The sequence below is a fragment of the Perkinsus marinus genome (assembly GCF_000006405.1).
Source record: "Perkinsus marinus ATCC 50983 genomic scaffold scf_1104296975500, whole genome shotgun sequence".
Taxonomy (NCBI): Eukaryota; Perkinsozoa; order Perkinsida; family Perkinsidae; genus Perkinsus; species Perkinsus marinus.
The window spans coordinates 346,330-369,708 of record NW_003200768.1 but is presented as its reverse complement, the minus strand read 5'-3'; the positions used below and the strand labels follow the sequence as shown (position 1 = coordinate 369,708).

Here is a 23,379-nt window from a genome sequence, read left to right as displayed (position 1 = left end):
GGCGCCACCGCGATATTCCTTTGGTAATTGGCCTTGGTGCATCGGCACGCAAGTGATATACTGTCCCACTTCTACGGCAGGAATGACCAGAAAATTTCAGAGACTGCATAAGGTCCACCTCGCCAATAGAGTCCGGTAGAAACTGGGCCAAGCTTTCAACTTCCGCCGTAGACTTCTTATAGATTTTGTGAAAGATTCTGAGTGGCCTGGCCGTCGCGTCTCAGAGGCTAATCATAGTGTGGCAGCAGCACCATTTCCCCCTTTGTTCGCACACATCCTTCGAAGCATTACACGAGGTCTCCACGTACTCAATCTTGTTGACTTTGGTGATACCGAGGTGTATTCTAATATGAGTCCCAGGGACCCCAGGTAGTATCTCAGTGATATCCTGGCTTCTTACGCGCAGCAACTCGCCGGACCTTAAGCACGGTGATATCCCGCTGAGGAGAGCTGATCGTACAAGGCTTTTCTCTGGTTTGTCCTTGAACTGTGCCTCAGGACAGTCAAATAGGAACTCAACTGCACTCTCGAGCATTATGGCAGCGAGCTTGGCATCCCGCTGGGGCCTTATACCGTATAAGTTATACGTAAAACAGCCTGCATGGCTTGCTTAATAAGCGTTTCATCCGCGGCCTCCATGGTGCTAAAGCCTTCCAGTTTCTGCAAAGTCCTTAGGGCTTTAATTCGCTTCTGTACCGAGGTCGAATTCAGCTCAGTTACATCCAACAAACATCTGATGTATCGGATAACTTTACCAGCGTTGAGAGGGGAGGACAATCCCATTTCGTAGACCTCTCTTCTTGCCCTTTCGTAGCCTCTTCTTGTGTCCTCACTTATCGAGAGCCCTAGTAGCTCCAAATTCTGAGCAGTAGCCTCAGCTGAACCGTATGCAGGCTGAATCTCGTTCCACTTCGTGAAGGCGGAGTTTTCTGACATGGGGAATGTAGCGGTCCAACGATGACGGACAAATCTGGCATCCCTTTAGTTGGGCCCACTCAAATTGACAGGAACTCGGTCGGGTCCGCAAACGAGAAACCGAGCACTATGAACCCACGTTAGTCGTGAGCCACAACTTCTGACAAAGGTGATGTCTTACAGACTTGAAGAGGAGTGAACGCCACAGCTTTTTTAAGGACTTAACGTGGCACCTGCCGCCACGACCTCGGCATTTGACCGGTGGATACCAACGAAGCACGAGTTAACCTAGAGATATCATCAGCTATGCTGTTCAAGGTCCCGGCAATATGATGAGCATTGAGTCGGTAACGGAAGTCGCCGAATCTCCAAACGACGGAAGCAAGGCTCATAGAGCGCGACCTGAAGCTTCTTAGTACTGACACCGTACAAGTGTTGTCAGAGAAGCATCTGATATAAGTCACCCACGGAGCACATATTGCCCGGATGTACTCGCAGCCATAATAGACTGCGAGTAGTTCGAGGAAATTACTATCACCGCTGACGAACTTCACTGGTTCCAGCTCGGCAGGAAGTTGATCATCGAGCCGATTCCTGCGCTCATACCAAATCTGCCTCCAAATCTCGGGATTTTCCTCCATATTTATCGAAAACTATCTTAGATTCCGAGTATCGCATCGTGGAAAGAAGTCCCTACCCAGACCGCATCCAGAGGCATCGGTCACCAATAGATGCTCATCCTTGTAGTCAATGTATGGATTATGTTTGTTGTGACTGCGAGTGAAGGTCTCGGCGGACTTATGTAGCTCTAGGCGCCTGGTTGGTTATATTCTGACGCTCCGAAGAGACGGTCGCTGGCTCAGGACCATCAGTACTTCATAGAGCTTATCCAATTTGGGCCGTATTTCGGGAATCCAACCTGTACACCAGTTTATGCGGCCAACAAGCGTCTCCAGCGTTGCTCGCGGTATACATAGCTGATCGGATAGCAACACAGCGATTATCTTATCTCTTTTGGTCACCGGCACGCTGAGTTCGATATCGTTATTCTCCCCGATATCCAGTGGATATTATCCACCCGATAACCAAGTATCCTTCCATCACTCCTCAAAGCGTGGGTTTTCGTCAGCTCAATAGGTATTCCAAGTGTATTCCAGGAGCAGGCTGAATACCAGACAGAACCTCGCCTTGCTTGTGGCCATCGTATAGTCATCCACATATACGATCGCTCGAAATACTGTAGTAACAATCTCCGGGGCAGCCATTCGCAATGCACAGTCCAATAGGCGTTTTACACAGCGTAGGCTCGCCTCCCGGAAACGCTCGGGGATGTTACGAGGCCGAAAGGCAGGCAATTGTGCTTGAAGGCTTTGCTGGGATCCCGAGGGTCCAGAGAGCATAGGAATCCGCGTTCGCTCGATTCCGCACTAATCAATTTGAACGCTGATACTATGTCCCATTCTAACAACCAAACTTGGCTATCCTCATCTCCAATACTAGGGGTTGGTCGCGGGACATTAGCCAATAGATCGTAAACATCCCGGAACCTAGGGAGACAGCGGGTTGTTTTCAGGCCACGGACAGTACCGTCTTCGCCTTTGCTTTCGAGTAGAGCTCCAGTACGTACGGTAATATTGATACCACTCCTCCTGAAGTCGTCCAATTGTCGGATGGCTTTAAATTCCTTCCCGTTTTTCCACATCACATGAACTTTCGACAACGCCTTGCAGTCTGGACTCGTCGGATTAATCTCTGATAACCGGCCTAGCCGAAGCTCCTTCGCTATGAGCTCTTCGAACAGCCTATACATATCTGGAGGAATGCTGCCCTGCGGCCAGTCGTGTAGCCTCAGCTCCTCGAGTTTTTCGCCAGGCCACCGCACGAAGGACGGCTCATCCTTCTTTGGTTTGCCAAACTTGTCAGTATCGACTGCTGGCCATTCCGCATTTACTCGAACCGGGATCAAGAGGCCAATTGGTGCTCCCTCAGCTACCATCCGGCAGATATCCGCGTCTTCACCGGGCGACTCCGTCGTTGCTCCTTTACCAGGGGCCGTACTGAGGCAGAGTTCTTCTTGCAGTCTAGCGCGTAGAGTGGACGGGGGGGGCGGCCAGCTCTCCCAGCTCCGATTTATTGATGTCCTTCGCGACCGAGATGAAAGTGGTCAAGTCCTCAAGGAGATCATTGGCCACACTATTGAGTGAAGCTCCATCATCGGCGTTCCACTCCACACTCATCTCGGATTGCTCTTCCCGAGAGCTGGCGAAGAAACGATCTAAAAAGTCCTTTCGGGCCGCACAGAACCTCTCTGTGTGCTTAATTAGAATCCCAGAAGTACTCTCTATTAATGGCAGCTCAGATTCTCGAAACTCGAACTTGTCCCACTGCCCTGAGTACCCGGAGCCATCTCGAGGCTTTCCCTCCACCGCTGCGGCTGATAATTCCTGGGTCGACGTCACCCAAGGGTGATCTTCAGGCTTGCTGCCCAACTTTCTGCGCCTATCTCGCTGTTTCTTCGCTTGGGTAGACCTCACGTGTGGCATTTCCCAAAGAAGAGTCTCTTTGTTAAGTGGGAACCAAACTGAACGACAGTTGTTCCGAGAACGACGTTTCCTCCGTCCCATTTATGGTGTTATGACCACTAGGAACGGCACCGACGCAACGCAGCAGCGACCAGTTTTGACTACATGATAATCAAACTTCGGAAAATGGCGGAAACTCAGCTTCAACAGTGTTGGATTGGCACCAAACCAATGCCGCAGCTATTGGTTCTTAGGGTTCTTCCTTGATGGTTCATCCTTCACCTGCCCAGTCCTAGGGCGTTTATCAGACCCGAAGCTACTGTCCTTCTCCCCACCTTGACCGTTCTGCCAATAAGGCTTAGATTGGGGGTCGCCGAAATGTTTACGATAACGGCAATCCCTACCGAAGAGACAGGATTGGCGAGTGAAACGGCAAGTGTCAGCACCGAAGTGCATAGCGCTCCCTTGCCTACGTATACCCTTGCCCGAAGGTGGCCTGGGTATGCCAGATTGGCTCATCGCCGGTTTAACCAAGGCTACAGCTATCAACTCGTGAGACTGATCGGATCTTAAATAGGTACCGAAGGCAGAGTCGACTTGGAGAGAAGGGTCAGTGTCCCGCAGGCGGGTGACCCCTTGTGGCAAGGCCAGCCTGTAACCCTTATCACACTCGACTGCTGCCTCGAACGATCGTGACCTCGCTAACCAGAGCAACCGGCTCAGATAAGCAACCGTGTCTTCTTCAGCTTCGAGAAGATCTCGAGTCGAGATCTGGTCGAGATTCTCGACCACGACGACACCACCACCACCACCACCACCATAGTTTTTGTTGGCATCGACGACTTCGCTGGCAGTACCGGGACTTTTGGTGGATGAGCTGGCAGACTTCGCATCGGCTACCTCCGTCATAGTGGTTGTTTCGGACTCTCCGTCGAGTCCCCCATATGCACACCTTCTCAATAGTTCGTCGGTCAGCTCCTTGTCCTCCAGGGCCGCCTCGAGCACACCCACGGTACTAATACCCATGTCGACACAAACAGTCGACGCTTTCTCAGCCAAGTCGGGGAAAACTTCGCGGAAGAGGTCGGGCGTGCTGGGCGTGGTAGACATATAAAAACAATCTGCGACCAGCTCACGTAAATCGTAGCATGACCCAATACTCGTCTAGCTGAATTCTGTGGCAGAGTTTCTGCCTAGCCTGGCACGCGAAGCTAAGGTCCACAGCTCGGTCACCGAGCCTCGATGGAGAATACAGTGTCGCAGTCACTATCTCTAGGGCAACGAGAGATTGAGCGGACACGGAGGCAAGTCGACGAGTGGTCAGCCACGCGAGGCGGCCGTCCTAAACTCGTAGAGCCACTCTAGCCCGATCAACTCTGGGTATCAGCTTGGTCTAACCCCGAGACAGAGACGCACAGAACCCAGGTCTCATGATGAGACTAACATCCCGCCGGGATGATCCCGGCAGGGCTACTACTCGAGACCACCTCGAGAGTCACGACAGCTTCCGCTTGTCGTTCTTTACCCCACCATCCCGCCACTGAGGGAGTGACTAAATCATGGTGTCGACCATGTGATATTGTTATCAACAATTCGTTGACGTCCCAATGGTTCGGACCCTACGCCATAGGTCGGTGCTGTAGGGATAGCGAGCCCAGCCTATATTCGACCTGCCACTTCAGGGCGACACATGACTGGGCCACGTTGGTTCCCTACCAAGTCCCAGTCAGTGCTTAAAACACAACATATTAAGTGAAACCGCACAATGATGGAAAAATTAGTCTTAAACCTGCCACTTCATACACGATATTCGATGAACCTGAAGAAAAGAAGCAAAGGGATGAAAGGAAAGAACCAAGAAGACTGAAAGGAAGAAAGAAAGAGGCAAAAAAAAATATAAACACCGTCACACCCAAGATAGCTCGTCTGATGCCTAACTAAGAGTGCTTGAGGGTTCCCAACAGGAATTCTCAAGCACTTTGGGGAACTTTCTCTGTTCTTGGGTGTGTGGTCCGAAGGTGATCAGACTGGATCACTGCTTTAGCAACGACTTGACGTCTTGCTTTTCTCTTGAAATTCCGTCATCTGTCTTTCGGCTATCCGTGAACTTGCTCTCTTGGGAGACCTTCACGGGTCCCCAGAGACAACTTAGGAACTGCTCCTTAGGAGGCACCTTAAAGATAGGGAAAATTGTATCGTCTTATCTTTTCCGAATTTCCAACTAAGATTCCCAACGCCCTTTATTACTAGAGTAGTGAAACTCAAGACTTGTCGGAGTAGCTCAATAACGCAATCTGCGCCTACTTGACATTTCTCCGGTCGAATCTTCCCTTTCACACTGTAGTGTCATCGTTCCTCCTCTTACGATGAGGCTTCTGCTACCCTGCCATTCGAAGGTTGATGAACGTTCCCGTCGGGCGTTGTATATTCTGCCATGTATTCACAAAAAAATCTTTCCCTCAGTTTGACCTTTTCCTACTATGCAGTGTCACCGCCGTGTCACCACACCCCCTCCCCCTCCGCCCTACTGCCTTACCTCTCCTGCAACAACTCCTCTCTACGACCACCCCAGTGTTTCCATGATCGACAGCAGCCGAGATTTCTCTCGTCGAACTCGAATCACCGAGAGACTTCACGACCAGATCCTTCTAAGTCTAGATGACCACGACAGAGCTCTGTGGAGGGAAGCTGAATGGGCAGTCTCGAGTAAAGGGGTTAATCACGGCACAGAGGGATGCTACTACTACCGAGATAGCCCTTACCCCACCCGAGTAATTCGGCAAATTCCCGAAACTGTCGGAAGTTGCCGATCTGAGATTTCGATGATACCCTTCGGGGTCTTGGCCTGCCTCCAGCTCGATACGATAGAGGAGCCCCCACTACCAAGCCGTCTCAAGCCAGGTAGAAGACGCGTATGCAATAGGTCGACTTCAAGTAGTAGTGACTGGGAAAGGAGTACTGAGGCCGGCAGCTCCTCTGAGGGGGGCTCTGACTTTTCCGCATAAGAATATGTACTATACCATGTAGCTTCTGCAAGAGGGCAGTCGGCAATGCTACAACGATTGAAAGGGTTTTCGGTGTAGTTTACCCCCAATGTACTACTTGTCTTCGCTTCACTGCTGTTCCTGTATTCCGACAAATAGAAGTGAAGTTTATGTAACTTTTGTCGTTGTAAGTAGTAGACTATTGCTGGTGACCAAATGCGATCATTTATTGTACTATTGACGAAGAGGCAGAGGACATTCTGCATAGTTGTTATTTCATCCGATACATTACACAGGGAAATGCTTCCCCTCCCCTACTCCTTTACTTACCCCAACACCTCGGTTGAGTTCACCTTTGGAGTTTCCTCGTCGCAGAGGCGTTTTCTCATGTCTGGATAATCCCCACATGAGCCTCCACTCCTACGCGACATCATTTCTGGTAGTACTTTTATAATAATCACCAACTGCTAAAGTGAAGGCCCCATGGGCATCTATCACTACTGTCGGCCTCCCCTTCTCGTTGCAGACATGTAGATAGTATCGATTTCCACATCGGAGCTAGTTGTCGAGGCAGGCCATCAGCGATAACCCTTACGAAGTCCCTTTCACGATGCTGCTTTTGAATATATAGCTGTGTCTCGGTTTGGTCTGCTATCGTGGACTCCACGATAGCCAGTACTCGAGTAGCCACACTCCACGACGTGGAGTGTGGCTACTCACATAGGAAGGTCGGTCCGACAGCGGTCGTCTCGTCGGTTCTCACTACTCTCCTAGTGGAAATTAAATCGTCCTTTATCGTTCTCCACACATCTAAAGTCACTTTTCTTCTTCTTTTTGCGACTACCGTAGATACGACTCTCATCACCCCTCGTTATGTAGCATGCGGGTTGAATCTCGAAAGCCTTCTCAATACTGATCAACCATAGCGGTTTTCGCGTTTTCATCAACCCTCGCTTCCCCTTTATAACAGTTTTCCTTCAATATGACGGAGCGTCAGGCGACTGTCATCCGCATACTCGTCGATCCAGCAGCAGCAGCATCATCTGAGTTCGGTGGCCGAGTTCTCCTCACAGGCGAGGCATGTATCAGGCTTGCAACAGATGAGCATTCTAATATAAAGGCCCACGATGAGCTCGTAGGAGATAGTGTAATACTGTCCCGAGGTGGGGTAGAATTGATAAGACCCGATGAGAAAATTTCCCCTAGCCCCAGCGAGTTCTTCAGTGACGGGTCAGAGCAAGAGTTCGATCTGCTAGTTGACAATTCTGGCTCGAGTAGCTCTCGTGGAAGCGCGACTGATGTGAACTACGTGACAATTGATCGCAACACTGGATACGTCCAGGCTCGAAAGAATATATTTTCCCCTGTGGTTTGTGAGGGTCAGCCTCGTACGTCTCCTGAGGTCGTCGAAAGGGTCCTCGCTGAGTCGGGCGAGATGGGTAGGCTATGGCTACTCAGTTTCAGCGAAGCGAATCATGCCCGAGTTTGTGCGGAGCTGCGTCGAATTTTTGGTGTTTCTGGTGCGGTCCCCATCGCGGAAATGGCCTTCCTCGGGACTATCTCGAATCTCCTGACCGGAACTAGAGTAACTCATGATGTGTTTGAGCTCATTTTTGCAAAGGTAGAGGCACGGCGGGTGATTTCGCCGATGCTCGCCGAAAGGATTTTTAAAATGGCGACGAAGGAGAGTTGGTATACGGTGGTAGCGTTGGTGGCACCTCTGCTCGGCCGCGAGTTGGACGAATCAGAACAGATGGCAATTTTGAGTTCGGTGCAGGAGGCTGATGACCTTGAGCTCCTCACTTTATCGCTTCCCATGTCGCCGGAAATTCAGTGTGAATGTGCAGAAAAGTTGCTTGGGGGTATCAAAGGCGAACCTTCGGCGAAGCTGATCGGCAGAGTTTGTGAGGGGAATATGACCAGCTGTAGTCTCTTGTTGGAAACTCACACGAGGCTTGTCACGCCCTGTCTGAAAGACGTCGTTCGACAGGGTACGGTGGCGATCCCTACTAAATTGGGCAGGACAGTGTATATGATGGGGTTAAAGAACCACTCGGCTGCCATTGAGCTGTGTAGGGTCTCTGGTAGTCTTCTCAATGAGGTTTTGAAAATCATTTACGTGGAGCGTAAGGTCGAGGTAAGGAATGCCGGGATGGGCGGTATGCTCACCGCGAGTCGATCCGGCGACCTTTTGATGGCTATCGTAACGGACTGTCTCCCTGAGCTATCCGATCAGTTGTTGGACCGGACTGATATCTCTGCGACAGTAGTGTCTATGATGTCCGACTTGGTTGAACCTCTTGATATTGTCCACGACGTGAACCTCAAGCGTTGCCTCGAAGCTTCCATCGATCTTTGCTCGGAACAGCTCGCGCACTGGAGAGCTCTTTCCCGGGCATCTCATCCTGCTGCTGCTGCTGCTGCCCAAGAAGGTCGAAGATCTGTGCCGGTCTTGCTCGCCGAAGCCGGCTTGGCCGACCTCGCCATTTTGTTTCTAAAAAGCGGACCCGTGAGAAGAAGCTCCGTCGAAGGCGCTCTGAATACAATTAACTGTCTGTTTACGGAGCTTCCACCAGCAGCAGTTTTCGCGTTGCAACAGGAGTCTCTCCCGAAGGAGGTCGAGAGCCTGGCCGGTGACGCCATTCGGAGGTATCCGAAAGCCATAGTTGAACATGGAGACCCGAATGTGCTGGTCCTAGCAGTGGATGCATCGGTGAAGCGGAAGCTGCAGGGAGCTTTGCAAAGTTTGCTGCGTGAGATGCCTTCAAGGGTTAAAGAGTTACTCGAGACTAGCAGCGACAGAACTGATGCGGTTCGTATGATGTGCGAGGCAGTTCTATGCGATCCCACGCCACATTTGGTGGGGATGCTGAGGAAAATGGGCGAGAGTTCGGAGGATTTTGGTAAGACGATAAGGGTGTGTGAGATGCAGCCCGGGCTGAAACCTGTGTAACATGACCAATGTGATATCCTTACTATGATGAACACTTCTTGTTGAGTTCTACTATAGTGACAAGAATCATGCTATACTGACTGGTACTTCACAATGCCCTGACGCTAGTGAAGCCGCAACAGCTACAATGACATGCTAAGAATATGTGCAGGGGTGTATATGGCAATACTCGAATATCGAACCCTGACGACGAATAGTAACGCAAGGCGATTATTTCCTAGTCGAACTGACGCATATGATGCGAATGCTACAGTTTTCTCAGCGATGGTGTGATTGTAGTGCACGACTTGATAACACAACACTGCGAACGATCCGGAAAATTCTTTCTGAACCGATACATCGAAAAACTAATAGAGCCACTGGAAAGGACGATAAAACATGGTCGGAGGAAGAGCTTGTCATGTTCTTGCTCAACTATGTTCAACCTGTGTAGACCTGCTATGGGAGAGCAAATGAGTCTGAGATGATTCATCTCAGATAACGTCTTTCGAGTGCACCAGTTCAACGCCGGCGTCTAGTAGTCGTTTTCGCATAGCAGAAGCAGAGTCCGGTGCGACAGGTCTGAGGCAACTGTTTGAGGGGGGGCTGGCGAATGCAGGGCCCACCTTGTAGCGTCCTCTACCACGATGGCTTTGTACCCCAGTCCAACAGCATCAAGGGCTGTATAGCCGACACAGTAGTCGAAGGCAAGGCCGACTATAATGACTCGGATTATTTGGGCAGCTCTGAAGGGGTGAACTGAGCGGGATGCCGCGAAAACGTAAAAGTTACTTCAAAATGGCGTTCAACTCCGTGTGGTGAACTCTGTTGTTGTCGAAGAAACCCGAATAGCTGTCGACCTGTAGAGACGATATAATTTCAGGGGGGCCAATAAACCACAGTTTATGGTACAGGAACGCGAATCAGCAAGGTAACCTACACTGACATTAGTTCCCTTCTTGATGAACTTATCCGTGCCCTTCACAACGAGTCTATCGTGGAACTGGGAACCCTTCGTACACTGGACCTGCATTGCCAGCCGCATTCATGACCATCAATGTGTAATACTTTCCTACACAATGGTCGGGCCACATCATCTGTTCTGTACCGTCCGGTAACTTAAATGGTTTGAATAGCTCAGCCCCTTGGCATGCATGTGTCGATTGGAAGCTCACATGGCCTACAGGATGCCAATCCTGGGTTAAGCAGACTAATGATGTGGCCGGAGATAATCTGACAAAACGACCCAATGGAAGGAATCTTATTGACTTCCATCCCCATTCCGAGGGTCCACACCCATAACTGGTGTGTGGTGGTTTTTACTTCTCTCTGAGACCATTAATAACGTCTACAACAGCGTCACCATCCGGGACTGCCAATGAGCCACCTTTGCAGAAGTCCTTCTGGACATCAATGATCAACAGCGCTGTATTGGTCCTGATCACAACAGCCATTCACACACGCACTGTAACAGAAATAGGTTAGAATGTGTATTTACTTTTGCTGCGAGGGCACGCTTGAGAACGGGGTGACAGCTAAACAGCACAAAGTGAGGAGCTTAAAGGCGATCGTCATTCTGATCATCAACTGAATTCAGCCAAGTATCAGAAAATAGGAAAGACTACGCATTTCTTCGAGAGGAGGATATGAGCGGACGTGACAAGCGTGGCATAGTTAGGATTCGCGTCACCATCCATCATGTCACACGCCGGGAATTGCGAGGAAGAAGGCAGCGCCGCTGCATCGACTACGACTTGCATACGGAACCTTGTGTCTGCGTACACTCCAAGAGTACGCCAATGCATAGCTGTTATGCGCTGTAGTCATATGCTATAGTTGCTCATTATACCTCTTTTAACTGAGTCACTCTGTGTGCGCCACTGTGATCCCAGCATTCTGACTCATCTTCTAGTGTAAGGAACTGAGACTGGTTTTCCTTGCACCATTCATCTTATTTGTACTATGCGCTTACACAGTGGTACGCATATACAATAGTCTTTTCACTTGAAATGTTCAAATTCACGTGGTGCTGCGTGCGTATGGCGCGCACACAAGTATCGTCGGAGCACTTTCACGGTAGATAGGAGATTGATTCGATGAATCGGGTTCTGAGAGCTTCGCCTATTAGTGTTACAATAATGCATGGCCATGACGTGTTCCATGGTATATGCGAACTCACGCTCTGGCGTAAAAAATTTTATATTTTTGTATTCAACTGGTGTCTTTGATTGCACACGCTCCATTTACCTGGAGCTTCTATCTCATGTTGGAGACTCCAACGCTCCACCGTGAAATGTTGTAGATGGCCTGCGTTCGATACATGGCTCAAGTGTTATAACGTTGTTGGTGTTGTTCAGTTCATACTGATCGTGTTTTCAATATGGAAAATGATGTATGAGGAGGTGGTAATATGGGCAGTGATATACGGACGATAATATGCTACACAAATGCACTCCATTTACATAGTGTGATACATCGTTGCTGAATATTCTCGAGAAGTTCGAGTTACACAATTCTCGTAACGGATTCCACACTTAATTGCGGTCAAGTGCGGTTAAATTGAACCTCATATTGCGGTTTTCGTTCAAGCCGGACGGCTCGCGAAAGCCGCCTCCTTTCCCCCTCACTAAAATACCCTTTGGCGGAGAGATCCGCGATTCGCCGACCGCGAACATTCGCCCTTGGAAACTTTTCTGCCACATGCTAGCTAACGAGCTTCTCTAGAGAGGTTTAAAATAGTGTATCTGATGGGACATACCGTATGTGAATTGATCACTGATCAGCAACTGAAATTTCCCGACTGAGGCCGATTCCCTTATTTTTCTGGCAGCAGGTCTACTCGATGTTATCCAACGAGTTGCTATCTCAATCGACAAATCTCTAGCAGGCTCTAGTTGGGTATCAACTCTGGCACTCACCATCGTCTGACAGGTTGATAGTGGCCGCATGGGTGGGAAGGAATAGGAGTTAGTAGTGTATCTCTCGTACAGGAACTCGAGGTTAGAGCCCATTCAGAGATGGTAATACCATCATGGTATGGGACAGCATGTCACATCCTGTGGACGGAGGCTTGACAGGGGTGCTCCTTTTAGTACAGAGGGAAGACGAGGCAGCTGAGGGCCGGAGAATTATAGTCATCGCGGACAATCAGCTCATTGAGATGCATAACGACAATGCATCGAGATGTAGAATATTGAAAATATACACTCCCACTTGGATTCCTCTCCTTATCGTGGGTACATCATTAGTGACTCGTCCCACTGCTAACACAACAGTCGTGATCTAAGCCTTGTCACAAAGAAAAACATCAATTTAAATACATTCAATGCCTGACTGAGTGACTCCTGGCTACTGCCCGCTCACTGACCCAAATAACAATAATGTGGATCGAAGTCAGTGGCCAAATTACGGGACTAGAAGGATTCGACAAAAGGCGATTCGATGAGCTCCGAAGGGGACATCAGTATCAGTCGTGAATTCAAATCGAATGGTGACAGTACAGTTATTCGCGGCATTTTGGAGCCTTCTTTTTCAACTTCGTATCTGTCCAGAAAGACCCTTGTGAAATCCATAATTTTTCACAACTGTAACAAGGCCGACCAACACAAAACGCTTGTGCGGACGGTGTCGATATCATCAACTAACCAAAATACTTTGTTGTTACTTCTGCTACCTTATCAGCAGACAGTGTCTTAGTGGTGGCAATTAGATCCCCGTAGATTACGAGAAACAGGTAAGTCTGTTGAGATTTTGGACAAGGTCCATTTATTCACGGCACCACGACACCAGGATCGATCTCAAATATCGTCATTGCCCCGAACGGCGTTATCATCTCGTGGGTTCAAAATTGACAGCGCAAATCACCCGCTTGTGAAAATTTGAAATCACACTGAACGTATATCAACAGCGTAGAGAGAGCAACTCATTATACAATCTCTTTAGTTGCAGCGCGTTCGACCTGCACAGAGGAAGATTGCTTATGGAGGACAGACCAGGGATGCGCGTCTACCTCCCCGGAGCTCATCAGTTCAACGCCGGCGTCTAGTAGTCGTTTTCGCATAGCAGAAGCAGAGTCCGGTGCGACAGGTCTGAGGCGACTGTTTGAGGGGGGAGGCTGATGGATGCAGGGCCCACCTTGTAGCGTCCTCTACCACGATGGCTTTGTACCCCAGTCCAACAGCATCAAGGGCTGTATAGCCGACACAGTAGTCGAAGGCAAGGCCGACTATAATGACTCGGGTTATTTGGGCAGCTCTGAAGGGGTGAACTGAGCGGGATGCCGCGAAAACGTGAAAGTTACTTCAGAATTTGATCCAGATCTGTGTGATGAGCCTTGTCGTTATCAAAGAAGGCCGAATAGCTATCCATCTGCAAATGCGACATCATCAATGACATTCAGTGTGAGGATATGACGAAGGAAACTCCGTAAATGCAATTCAAGTAGACCTACGTTAGGATCAGTTCCCTTCTTGATCAGCTTGTCAGTGCCCTTCACAACTAGTCGATCGTGGAACTGTGAACCCTTCGTACACTGGACCTGCATTGCCAACCGCATTTATAAGCATCTATGTGTAATACTTCCCTACACAATGATCGGGCCACATCATCTGTTCTGTACCGTCTGGTAACTTGAATGGTTTGAATAGCTCAGCCCCTTGGCATGCATGTGTCGATTGGAAGCTCACATGGCCTACAGGATGCCAATCCTGGGTTAAGCAGACTAATGATGTGGCCGGAGATAATCTGACAGAACGACCCCATGAAACATGCACATAAACTTCCTGTATGATTTCGACGGTACACGTCAATACATGCCAACTGATGATAGTATTGTAAGCCATGAACGATTAGCCTGCAACATCTCGAAAACCAGACTGATCATTCGTACTTCTCTCTCAGGCTGTTGATAACGTCGACAACAGCGTCACCATCCGGGACTGCTAGGGAGCCACCCTTGCAGAAGTCATTTTGGACATCCACGACTATCAATGCTGTGTTGGTCCTGAGTTGTGATTGTCCGAGAGCTACGGCATGAACGCAGCTTACATCTGGCAGTGTTATCAGCAATCGGTAGAGTCTACCGGGTAGACACGTGGATGATAAGGTTGAGGGTAAAAACAAGTCCTTCCAAAGGAGTCTCCGGCGAAAGAACGTGCTGTTAAAGCTGTAATGGTCGTGAGTCGAAATAGTTGTCTCTCGTAGAGTATATTGTCGTATGCAGCTCATTAGGTTTAGCGCGTTTCCGAGTCTCTAGCGTCCAATGCTGTTGTAGACCTCATTCATCTTGAACACTTGGATTTTCCCATTCTCTTCACAGTTTTGTCCTACGCATACGTGCCGATAAACGGGTGTGCATGCAGTGCTGTTAATCGCGGGGTAGTGTATTCTACATCGTGAGGATCATGACGGGTTGTCATTACAGGTCGATTGACAACGCTGTTGTTAATTGACCTGTCTTTTCAATTAAAATACGATGATTGCAGGGTCATTAACAACAACAGCATCGTTCTTCGTTCATTACTTATTCTCTTCTCATTTTTAAGTTGTGTCGATCTTCTAGTGATCACCCGACCGTACATCTTTCCGAGACTTATCTCGCTACTTAGTTCAATATACTCATGCGAGGCAGATATGTATGGATTCGACACTGTAGAGTCAGCGCAATCACACGATTGCGTATGCGTGCAAGGTATAGCTAGTCTACCCGCTAATCTAAAGGTTCCGCTCTACGCTCATCTCGAGTTTACACGTGTGTGAGAGGATGATACGATTGTGCGAGTGGACTACGCTGAGGTTCTGCTATATGGTGTAGTATAATTGATTCATCCGGGTGGGGCAGCTATGCCACTCCAAGATACGCCTCAGTGTACTCAATTCGTCCGGGTGGGGCAGCTATGCCACTCCGAGATACGCTTCAGTATACTCAATTCATTCGGGTGGGGCAGCTATGCCACTCCGAGATACGCCTCAGTATACTCAATTCGTCCGGGTGGGGCAGCTATGCCACTCCGAGATACGCTTCAGTATACTCAATTCATTCGGGTGGGGCAGCTATGCCACTCCGAGATACGCCTCAGTATAATCAACCTCTCTTGATGGCCTACCAGTGGTGGGGCAGCTATGCCACAGCAAGACATGTTTCAGTGCCACCAATATCCTTCGGACGGCACGACTATGTCATCCGAAAATATCAGATCAATTAGCTTGCCAGCCACACTTGGAAATGATGTTAATGTTTCAGTATTGATTTCATGTTCAAATAACTATGCCGGATATCATCCCTGTCCTGGCAGCTCTTCTTTTACTTGCCATAGGGGTGCAAATCGGTCTGTGGTATATGCCATACACTCAACGTGCTGGAGTTGCTCAGTCACTCCTGAGATACCAGGTGACTCCGAATTTGAGTACGCCATCGGTGCGTTCGTCCAACGAAAGCGCAGCTCACGCACTCTGGGAGACTATTGGCAGTGAAGCTTACTGGAAGACTCCACAAGGACAAGCTCGTCTTATGGACGATGTTAGAAAAAACGCCGATGAGGTGGACACTGTACTCGAGGCTTTGAATTCCTCCTCGCCGAGTATGAGCCCCACCACTACGCGCGCAGTATTGATATGCCTTCCTAATAGCGGCGGAGATGACCGCAATCGAGAATTCAGAGCCCTCTACCTCTCCTGGCTGCTCGTCATCTCGGAAGAACCTCCTAACCTGCGCACGGACCTCGTCGTTTTCACTAATGGTCACGGGGCAGAGCTTGCCATCAGCCTCGGTTGTGTGACAGATATCCGACGTGACTTGTCAACACCATCGAGATGTGTCGTAACTCCCTACACGCCTCTCGAAGATCGAAGTCGACCGCTGAGTCAACCAGATGACCCTCTTTGGCGGTATTCTACTTATATGAATAGCATTCTTAGCTTTGCAGAGTACGAAGGCTACTCCTATGATTTGGCCCTTCGCACTGACACCGACGTATTCTTGATGCCGGGCTTCTACAACTGGACCCTACCAAGTGACGTGAACCTTCTTGTAGGCCAAGGCGGATATACTGTAGCGAACAGTGCTGCCCACTTGGCGTATGTTTCCAAAACATTAGGACTGCGGAACAAATTCAATCATCCCAATGTGGGTAGCACCTGGTTTGGCAACCTCGAGTTGACCCGTGCTGCCGCTCGGTTGAGTGTAGCCATTGCAAGATGGCTGATCGCAGAGGAGTATTCGGAGTTCGAGAAATGCTGTTCACAAGTCCTCGGTTGGCCTCATTGGCATTGGGGTGTTGTTACTATGTACAGTGGGCATGTAACGCTGAATCATATAGCGCATTTTGCTAGGTCGGGAGATGGTCACGGCGATTTGGACGGCCAAGCTACTAGTTCTGACAAAGTTTCGAATATTATGGTCAAGCATGTGCATTGCTGGCATTCTGATGATCAGTTCTCCAAGTTCCAACACTGGAAGGGGTCATACGATACCTTAGACCTCACTCCCTATCTGGACATGTCCATCATTAAGGATTTTGCTTTAGTACTTGCTGTTAGTAGCGTGAGATTAACTGAAGCTGAATTCAGAAGCTTGTCCTCGAACCCACCCACCTTAGGTAACCGTACGACGTGGTTGCGAGTTCTTCCTCCCCATTGACCGCAACATTTTCTCCTTTGAGTGCGCAGTAAGCTTTTCATAGTTGCTTTGTGCCAACGACATTCCAATCGTTCCATCAGAGAACTTTTTTCCAAAGATTTCAAGATGACTACTGTTTTGTTGACGTAACGTCGAGAGCTCGAAATCCTCTCGATGAACTTATATTCGCTAGCCTAACGCATGAGCTCTCGTGCAAGCCAACCATGAAGGGGTTTTCGGCAGGCGGCGCCGTATTGATTGACCCCATAGCCGACCTTGAAGGTTTTGGCTAGGACCGATCCGTGGTCCGAGTGATCACTATTGAGAGCGAAAAGCCCCCAAATAAACTGTTAAATTGAGCAACTTCCGGAAATCGATTCTGGAAATGCTTTCGACGAGTAAGACGCCGTTCAAGAATACACCCGAACTTTAGGAAGGGTTAATCGAACGCGCAGGTACCGCGAGTGGCACCTTATCGACAATAGCGAATCGAAAATGGCAAAGACGGTGTTAAATAGTATCATCGGATCCACCCACAATACACTGAAGCCATATCGGCCTCACAATACTCAGCGAATTCGACTTTCTTCGACATGAGTATCAGTTCCGATGCTAAACTGATGATAGCCATCATGAAAGAGACCTCCGAGGGCGCGAACGGAACGGTCCGATAAGAACTCTAACAAGTCCTCGCAACCTGATGGACATGACACTATTCGATCAGCATTGGACGTCACGTTGACAGCACACTGCCGCCTGGATCGGAGGTCTGTGACCTCGGGTCACCTCAATAGCCGCATACATTACACCGATGCGATGCCCTCAAAGTCCTTTCCCATGGATGTGATAGTTATCGGTGCTGTGGATGCCAGCCGAACGAGACGTAAATACTTACTAGCGCGAATTTGAAGGTGTCGTAATTCATAAGTGGCTTTTACGGGGCTAAAGGTGATTGCTCACTACTACAATAACCCGTGTAGGATATTGTTCTGGCAGAGATAGTTTTCGCCATGTCCTCTGACAGAGCACTACTATACACTGGCTGTTAAGACGATTCACACCCTTCGGTGCATTGTTCACTCCTTCCGACTCTGGTTGTTTGACTGAGGTAAACGCTACATCAACATGAATGCCGAAAGTAGTTTCCAATGTTACGCCGTGCTTAAGACGGATAAAGGTTAGTGCAACCTTTGAGAGAAGAAATGAGAAGACTCTTCATGAGAGAATGCGAATAACAAAGGCTCGTGAAGCTGATTACGATAAATCCTTGGACACGACTTGGTTACCGACAGTAAGTCAACGAGCATACAGTTGTACAATGACTGATATACCCGCGATAACGAGGAGAGCAACGACCAATGCTGCCCAGAATAAGATGTACCGCCACCGTCTCGGTGACGCAGACCTATCAAATTGCGATAGGAAGGCGAAGCGAGGCCCTCGTCTTTGGGAATGGAAGTTCTCATCATCAACTTCTTGCATCACTGGGCTTTTGGAAGCAACTCCAACTGGTGGCGGTACCGAGGAGGTCTTCGCTGGCTGCTCCTTCGTCGGCTCTGAGATCATTTCGGAAGGGGAACAACAGAACTACTACCACTCGCTGGCCCTCCGTCGAACTCTGATAAAAGCCCAATATCAATCATGTTGAAACGTGCATGAATTCAACAATGAACCTAGTCGCCAGAAAGGGGGTAGTCACTTTCAGCTTGAGAGTTGATCGGACTTGAGTATCCTTTATCAGCCTCAGGATTACAGCATTCGACTCCAGCCACGCCGGGGTATCAGTCGCAGAGTCCAACCGGGACGCCGACGGCGGCCTTATGCGCCTTCTGAAATTGGTCGCGGGCCCCATCCGCATACGTTGTCTTCAATTCTACCTGGGATGCAATCCCACTTAGGCAAAGCGGATCAACAATACACCGTGTGGTAGCATTGCTACCATAGCGACTCTCATGAAACCTTGTCTTAGGGACCTTAGCTTTGCTCGCGCCAACCGCTTTAGCAGCAGTCACCTCCCCTTCGGTCAGTCTCTTACCCGCTGTAACCGTTCACTTTTGGCATGAATATCGATGGCAACGGCTGGGCGAGATCCTCATCTGTGATTCATAAGGGTCCATCAGCAGCCGTACTACAATATCTTCTCCCCCGCCTTCTCCTTCCTTCTGCTCCCCCTCTCTCGTCAACTCCTACCGGGTAGTAATCTCCTCCTCGTCATTTTTCGACCCTAGCCACCCTAACATCGGCCGCTTCCCATATTCATTGTAACTACTGTGGCAAGAGGCTGACTACAACCACACTGTTTCGAGTGATACAAACAAAACAGTGTTTTGTCAAAACACTACCAAGTCCACCATCGCCTCCCAAAGGCCTTTTCAGCCGCCGTTTGCCCCTTCTCCTCCTCCTCCTCACCGTCGTCGTCGGGAGATTTTGTCGACTCAGGAGCCGCATTCGTATCCGCTCAAGAGGAAGGACCCATTTGGAATATTAGGGAAGCAAGATGTTGTCCAAGATCTTATCACGTACTTACAATTTTCAGGTGTGACGCGCGAAACGAGCTCTCGGAAACATGCTTCGCTCCGCTCAAATTTGCCTGCACGTTCATCATTTTCATTCTCAAGTCTACTTTCGCTGACGGGACAACGAAACAGCGGAAGAACAGTATCATCCCCAAGAGGGAATGTAATCACTTCCTAGTACAATTTAAGTAAGTGATTCTCCACTACTATTAGGTTGTAGTGCTTTCTGTGGCTGAAATGACCCTCCACGGTGCATTCGATCTCATCTGCATTGTATCATTTCTATCCCTTCTCAGAGCTCAGAAAGAGGATCGGGCGGGATCTGGTGCTTCCATGGAAGTCAGTATATATCCTATGGCCCAGCGATGAGGTACGATCGGGGACGCTCTCGGCCCACGCACCGCACTCTGTGGAAGAGCGACATTCTTCCCCCTCTCTGAACGTTGAATCGATAGCGGAAAGCAGCAGAGAATCCTCTCGGTGGACGAGAAAAAGACCAAGTTGATCGCCACGGGCCGGGGTCGCCCAAGGTAACTCAGTGTAAGGAATGACCCTTATCGTGTGCTCTTGCATCGAATCCATTTGATCGATATGTAACGGCACATGAGATATGTACAGGCCCGGACCATAGCTCGCACACTACTCAGGATTTACCTCAAACTCCGGCGTGAGGCAGCCTGTCAATCGCTCAGATTAGTGCCGCCCACACGCCGAGTACGCGAAACAAGGGTTATCGCTTCAAATACACTACTAAACTCAACATTGACGAGTTTAATCATAACATGGTCAAAGCCAGCAACACCTTGTTAGAAGAACTGATAAATCTCATACATCATAATACATCTGCCGATTCACGATTTCATTCAGGGGCATGTAGAATTTATTTAATTTTGACACCTCAGAATTCACCGGACAACTCACTGACATCAGAGGCCTCTCGGAACCATTCGTGGAAGTGCCAACCTCCGTACGACCTAAGGGAAAACCAAATTGTCTCTTTTCGATGGGAGAAGACGGCGAAAGCGATCCCAACACATTCTAGGGAAATCTCGCACTAGATGTGAAAGTGTACTCACTTCATCACGCTGAGCACGACCAAGTACACAATAATTGCAGAAAAAACGAGGAAGATCCCAACAACTCCTATAATGAACATTGTAAAGAAGTAGTTGTAGCCGTAGATCGTAAAGAAGTCGCCAACGCCTGAAACGACTTCAGTTCAATCACCATCAATAGCACACTCTTACTCGCCAAACAGCCACAGGCAGCAGCTACGATATCCGCATCGAATATACCGAGCTGAGCGGCAACAGCATCGCACTGGACGCAATGGGTTGAAGGCTCAGGGAGGAGCCCGTCGTTAACAGCAAAGATACTTCGAGGTCCGCACAGTTGTCCGAGAACACCGTCGAAGGTACCCGTAGCGTTGGGCCGATCCAGGGCTAGCGCTGGGCATGCAACCTAGAGAATACCCTAATGCTGAACATAGGGACCGCAGGAGGGTACCAGCTGCCCTGTTGCTGTTCCCATGTAACAAGCAGAGTTGAGTAAGCGTGTTGAGCCCAGCTGGCAGGAACCGGTCTCCCAAGTGCAGGCGAATGACTGTAGGGATGAGGTGACGTTGGTCAGGTTGAACGACGAGTTCCGGATGAGCCTGCCGATTTCCGCACTCTTCTGTTCTTCTAAAAAAGGACCATGCTCCCGAGTGGCTGACTTGAGGTCGACTCACGCATCATCACGAGAGAGTGAGCTGTGTTGTATAAGGACCAGGCTCCAAAGGCATGGGTCAACAACGCGATGCTGCTGAAGCTGACGAGAAGGAGTCTCCAGGCCGAGGAGACGGAGTTCACAGCTCGGAAAAGCACAGCTGAGCCCAGAGACCGGTCGAACGAGCGCAAACGAGTTGAGCCATCACCGAAGGCCATGACGTAGAGAAGGGCGGCAGCTAAACTTGCGTACTCTATGGGCTTGATACCAACGTCGGAGAAGTCGCCAAAGTCCTGAGATGAACGATTATACTCGAATGTGTTTTCGAAGAGCGTACTCGGAAAGCCTCGAAGTTAACTTTGGCGAAGGGATGTGTGTACGCCCTGGCCCAGCTGAAGCAGTTGAAGACGATTCCGTAGACAAGTCCGATAACCTAAAACGTGAAGCAAGGCTCGGGAAACGAATCGACCAGTATAGTGCTAAAATAGAAACACTCATAGTCCCGTCTCGGTGAGTAAGAAGAGCACAAACCCGTCCTTACCACCAGCCACCCCGCGAGGCCCTGAAGCCAACACTTGCTGTGAAGGTCAGGGGGCTCATCGATCAGGTCGTCATTCAGTTTCCTCAACAGTGAAGTCATCTGTCTACGAGCTGAGACACAGACGAACCTCAAATTAATTTGGCGAGCGCTGAACAAATTACGCGCTTAGTAACTCTTCCAGCGCAGAAACAATCTCGCTCGCCCAAAAATAGAGAAACTGCGGCAGACTTCACAAGCTTCCATAAGGTGCGAAAATTGTGAATTACCTTACGATTTTGCACCTTGAGGCGGTTGGGCTCTTTTACGAGGCTACAGTGAGGGTAAGGTGGAGAAATACCTCCAGGAGGACGGTTACCGGGGCTCCTTACCGTCCGACGGTAAGGAGCCCTACCCTAATGCATTAGCACGTATGGGGTTCATCTCCTCACGTAAGGTGATTTCATAAGAGCGCTTTGGACCCCACCTTAAGAACCCTAGGTAGCTCCGGAGGTACCGTGTGACATTTCACACTTTCGACTTTTTCATCCTTCCCTCGCTTAAATTCGGAACCGAGTTGGTACAGCTTGGTTCAAACTAGAGTTCAGCCTATTGCTTGTGGACAACGTTGGATGAGAGAGCAATCTCTAGAGCCTGGGAAACTTCTATCTGCATACTTGCATTATAACGTCCTTAGTTCACATTGCACGCGAACCCGCAAATACATCTTGAGCGTCACCAACGACTTGGTAGTAACCAAGGATATTCTATTTGATCCGCACTCTTCCTAATCACCACAAGAAAAGTAAAAGGAAACCACAGTACTCTAGTCGAGGCTCGTGGTACCATTAGAATGAGCTCACCCTGTCAGCAAGGCATTGCGGAAAAGACTTGCATCTATAGACAGAGCAAGAAGAGACGACGCTAGTGCCAGAGAGGACACCAGCTTGAGCTCCTGGAGAGTCAAGAAAGCGAATATACCACTCAGAGCAGTCGGGAATCGAACACTCAACCGCATGAGATCTGAGTCAATGCTTGACTCGAGAACAACAACAATATCACCGAGTCTAAAGAATGCACACAGTCCGTTGCGCGACGACAAGGTATTCATCCAAGATCATGCATTAGCGCATGCAGCATCCGGTTTTGGTAGCTGGACTGAGACCGATAGCATCACGAGGTACGGAACAAACATGACTACTGTAGCATTCTGCCACCGTGGCCGTCCTAAGGTTCACATCGTAGTTTGCATCCATTTCCTATCCAAATAGCGTGGTCACATAGGAGGCACCATCACGCGCGAAAAAGTAGACGAATTGTGATGCCGAAGTGGATTGGGGTATCATTAATCTTGCTCGTTGCGACTAGCACTTGCAAATTTGGAAACAACAACTCATGAGGTTCAGGGCCTGAACTTCAGAGGTTGTAGTTTCTAGACTCAGAACGTCTCGTGGGTTGCAAACCGTCTTGTAAATACCTCGTCAATGACCTCGTATGAGAATGTACCCGTTAGGAAAGTCACGCGGCGTACGGTCCAAGGTGTCTCCTCACCACCTCGAAATATTCATCACCCGTCGACATTACTCCAGCATGAGCCTTTCCGCGACGAATCAAGCTTTCGTGGCGGGGTGCGCCACGACAAGTCACGATCATTGCACTTTCATTGTCGAG

The 23,379-nt window shown here is 49.3% G+C and overlaps 6 protein-coding genes across 6 annotated transcripts; 2 read left to right on the top strand and 4 right to left on the bottom strand.

Annotated features, from left to right (window-relative positions):
* Nucleotides 1–3,677: 3,677 nt before the first annotated feature.
* On the bottom strand, nt 3,678–4,547 carry Pmar_PMAR002085 (hypothetical protein; the record flags this gene model as incomplete). The annotated part of the gene is made up of 1 exon (XM_002765502.1): nt 3,678–4,547. One exon carries the CDS (start codon nt 4,545–4,547, stop codon nt 3,678–3,680), a length of 870 nt encoding a protein of 289 aa, XP_002765548.1.
* Nucleotides 4,548–5,898: 1,351 nt separating this feature from the next.
* Nucleotides 5,899–6,732, top strand: Pmar_PMAR002084 (hypothetical protein). The gene has a single exon (XM_002765501.1). The coding sequence runs from the start codon at nt 5,918–5,920 to the stop codon at nt 6,440–6,442; it is 525 nt and encodes a 174-aa protein (XP_002765547.1). The 5' UTR covers nt 5,899–5,917; the 3' UTR covers nt 6,443–6,732.
* Nucleotides 6,733–7,403: 671 nt separating this feature from the next.
* Pmar_PMAR002083 (hypothetical protein) lies at nt 7,404–9,374 on the top strand (the record flags this gene model as incomplete). The annotated part of the gene is made up of 1 exon (XM_002765500.1): nt 7,404–9,374. The coding sequence occupies one exon, from the start codon at nt 7,404–7,406 to the stop codon at nt 9,372–9,374; it is 1,971 nt and encodes a 656-aa protein (XP_002765546.1).
* A 473-nt stretch (nt 9,375–9,847) lies between these two features.
* On the bottom strand, nt 9,848–10,807 carry Pmar_PMAR002082 (Pyrazinamidase/nicotinamidase, putative; the record flags this gene model as incomplete). The annotated part of the gene is made up of 6 exons (XM_002765499.1): nt 9,848–9,935; nt 9,980–10,099; nt 10,146–10,213; nt 10,294–10,380; nt 10,430–10,586; nt 10,677–10,807. 6 exons carry the CDS (start codon nt 10,805–10,807, stop codon nt 9,848–9,850), a joined length of 651 nt encoding a protein of 216 aa, XP_002765545.1.
* Nucleotides 10,808–13,278: 2,471 nt separating this feature from the next.
* On the bottom strand, nt 13,279–17,599 carry Pmar_PMAR002081 (Pyrazinamidase/nicotinamidase, putative; the record flags this gene model as incomplete). Its single annotated transcript, XM_002765498.1, has 10 exons — nt 13,279–13,311; nt 13,363–13,441; nt 13,488–13,607; nt 13,654–13,721; nt 13,804–13,890; nt 13,940–14,096; nt 14,242–14,355; nt 16,021–16,040; nt 16,183–16,312; nt 17,511–17,599. The coding sequence occupies 10 exons, from the start codon at nt 17,597–17,599 to the stop codon at nt 13,279–13,281; spliced, it is 897 nt and encodes a 298-aa protein (XP_002765544.1).
* A 2,783-nt stretch (nt 17,600–20,382) lies between these two features.
* Pmar_PMAR002080 (hypothetical protein) lies at nt 20,383–21,831 on the bottom strand (the record flags this gene model as incomplete). The annotated part of the gene is made up of 7 exons (XM_002765497.1): nt 20,383–20,458; nt 20,588–20,687; nt 20,732–20,945; nt 20,991–21,166; nt 21,400–21,484; nt 21,529–21,624; nt 21,733–21,831. 7 exons carry the CDS (start codon nt 21,829–21,831, stop codon nt 20,383–20,385), a joined length of 846 nt encoding a protein of 281 aa, XP_002765543.1.
* Between the last annotated feature and the right edge of the window lie 1,548 nt (nt 21,832–23,379).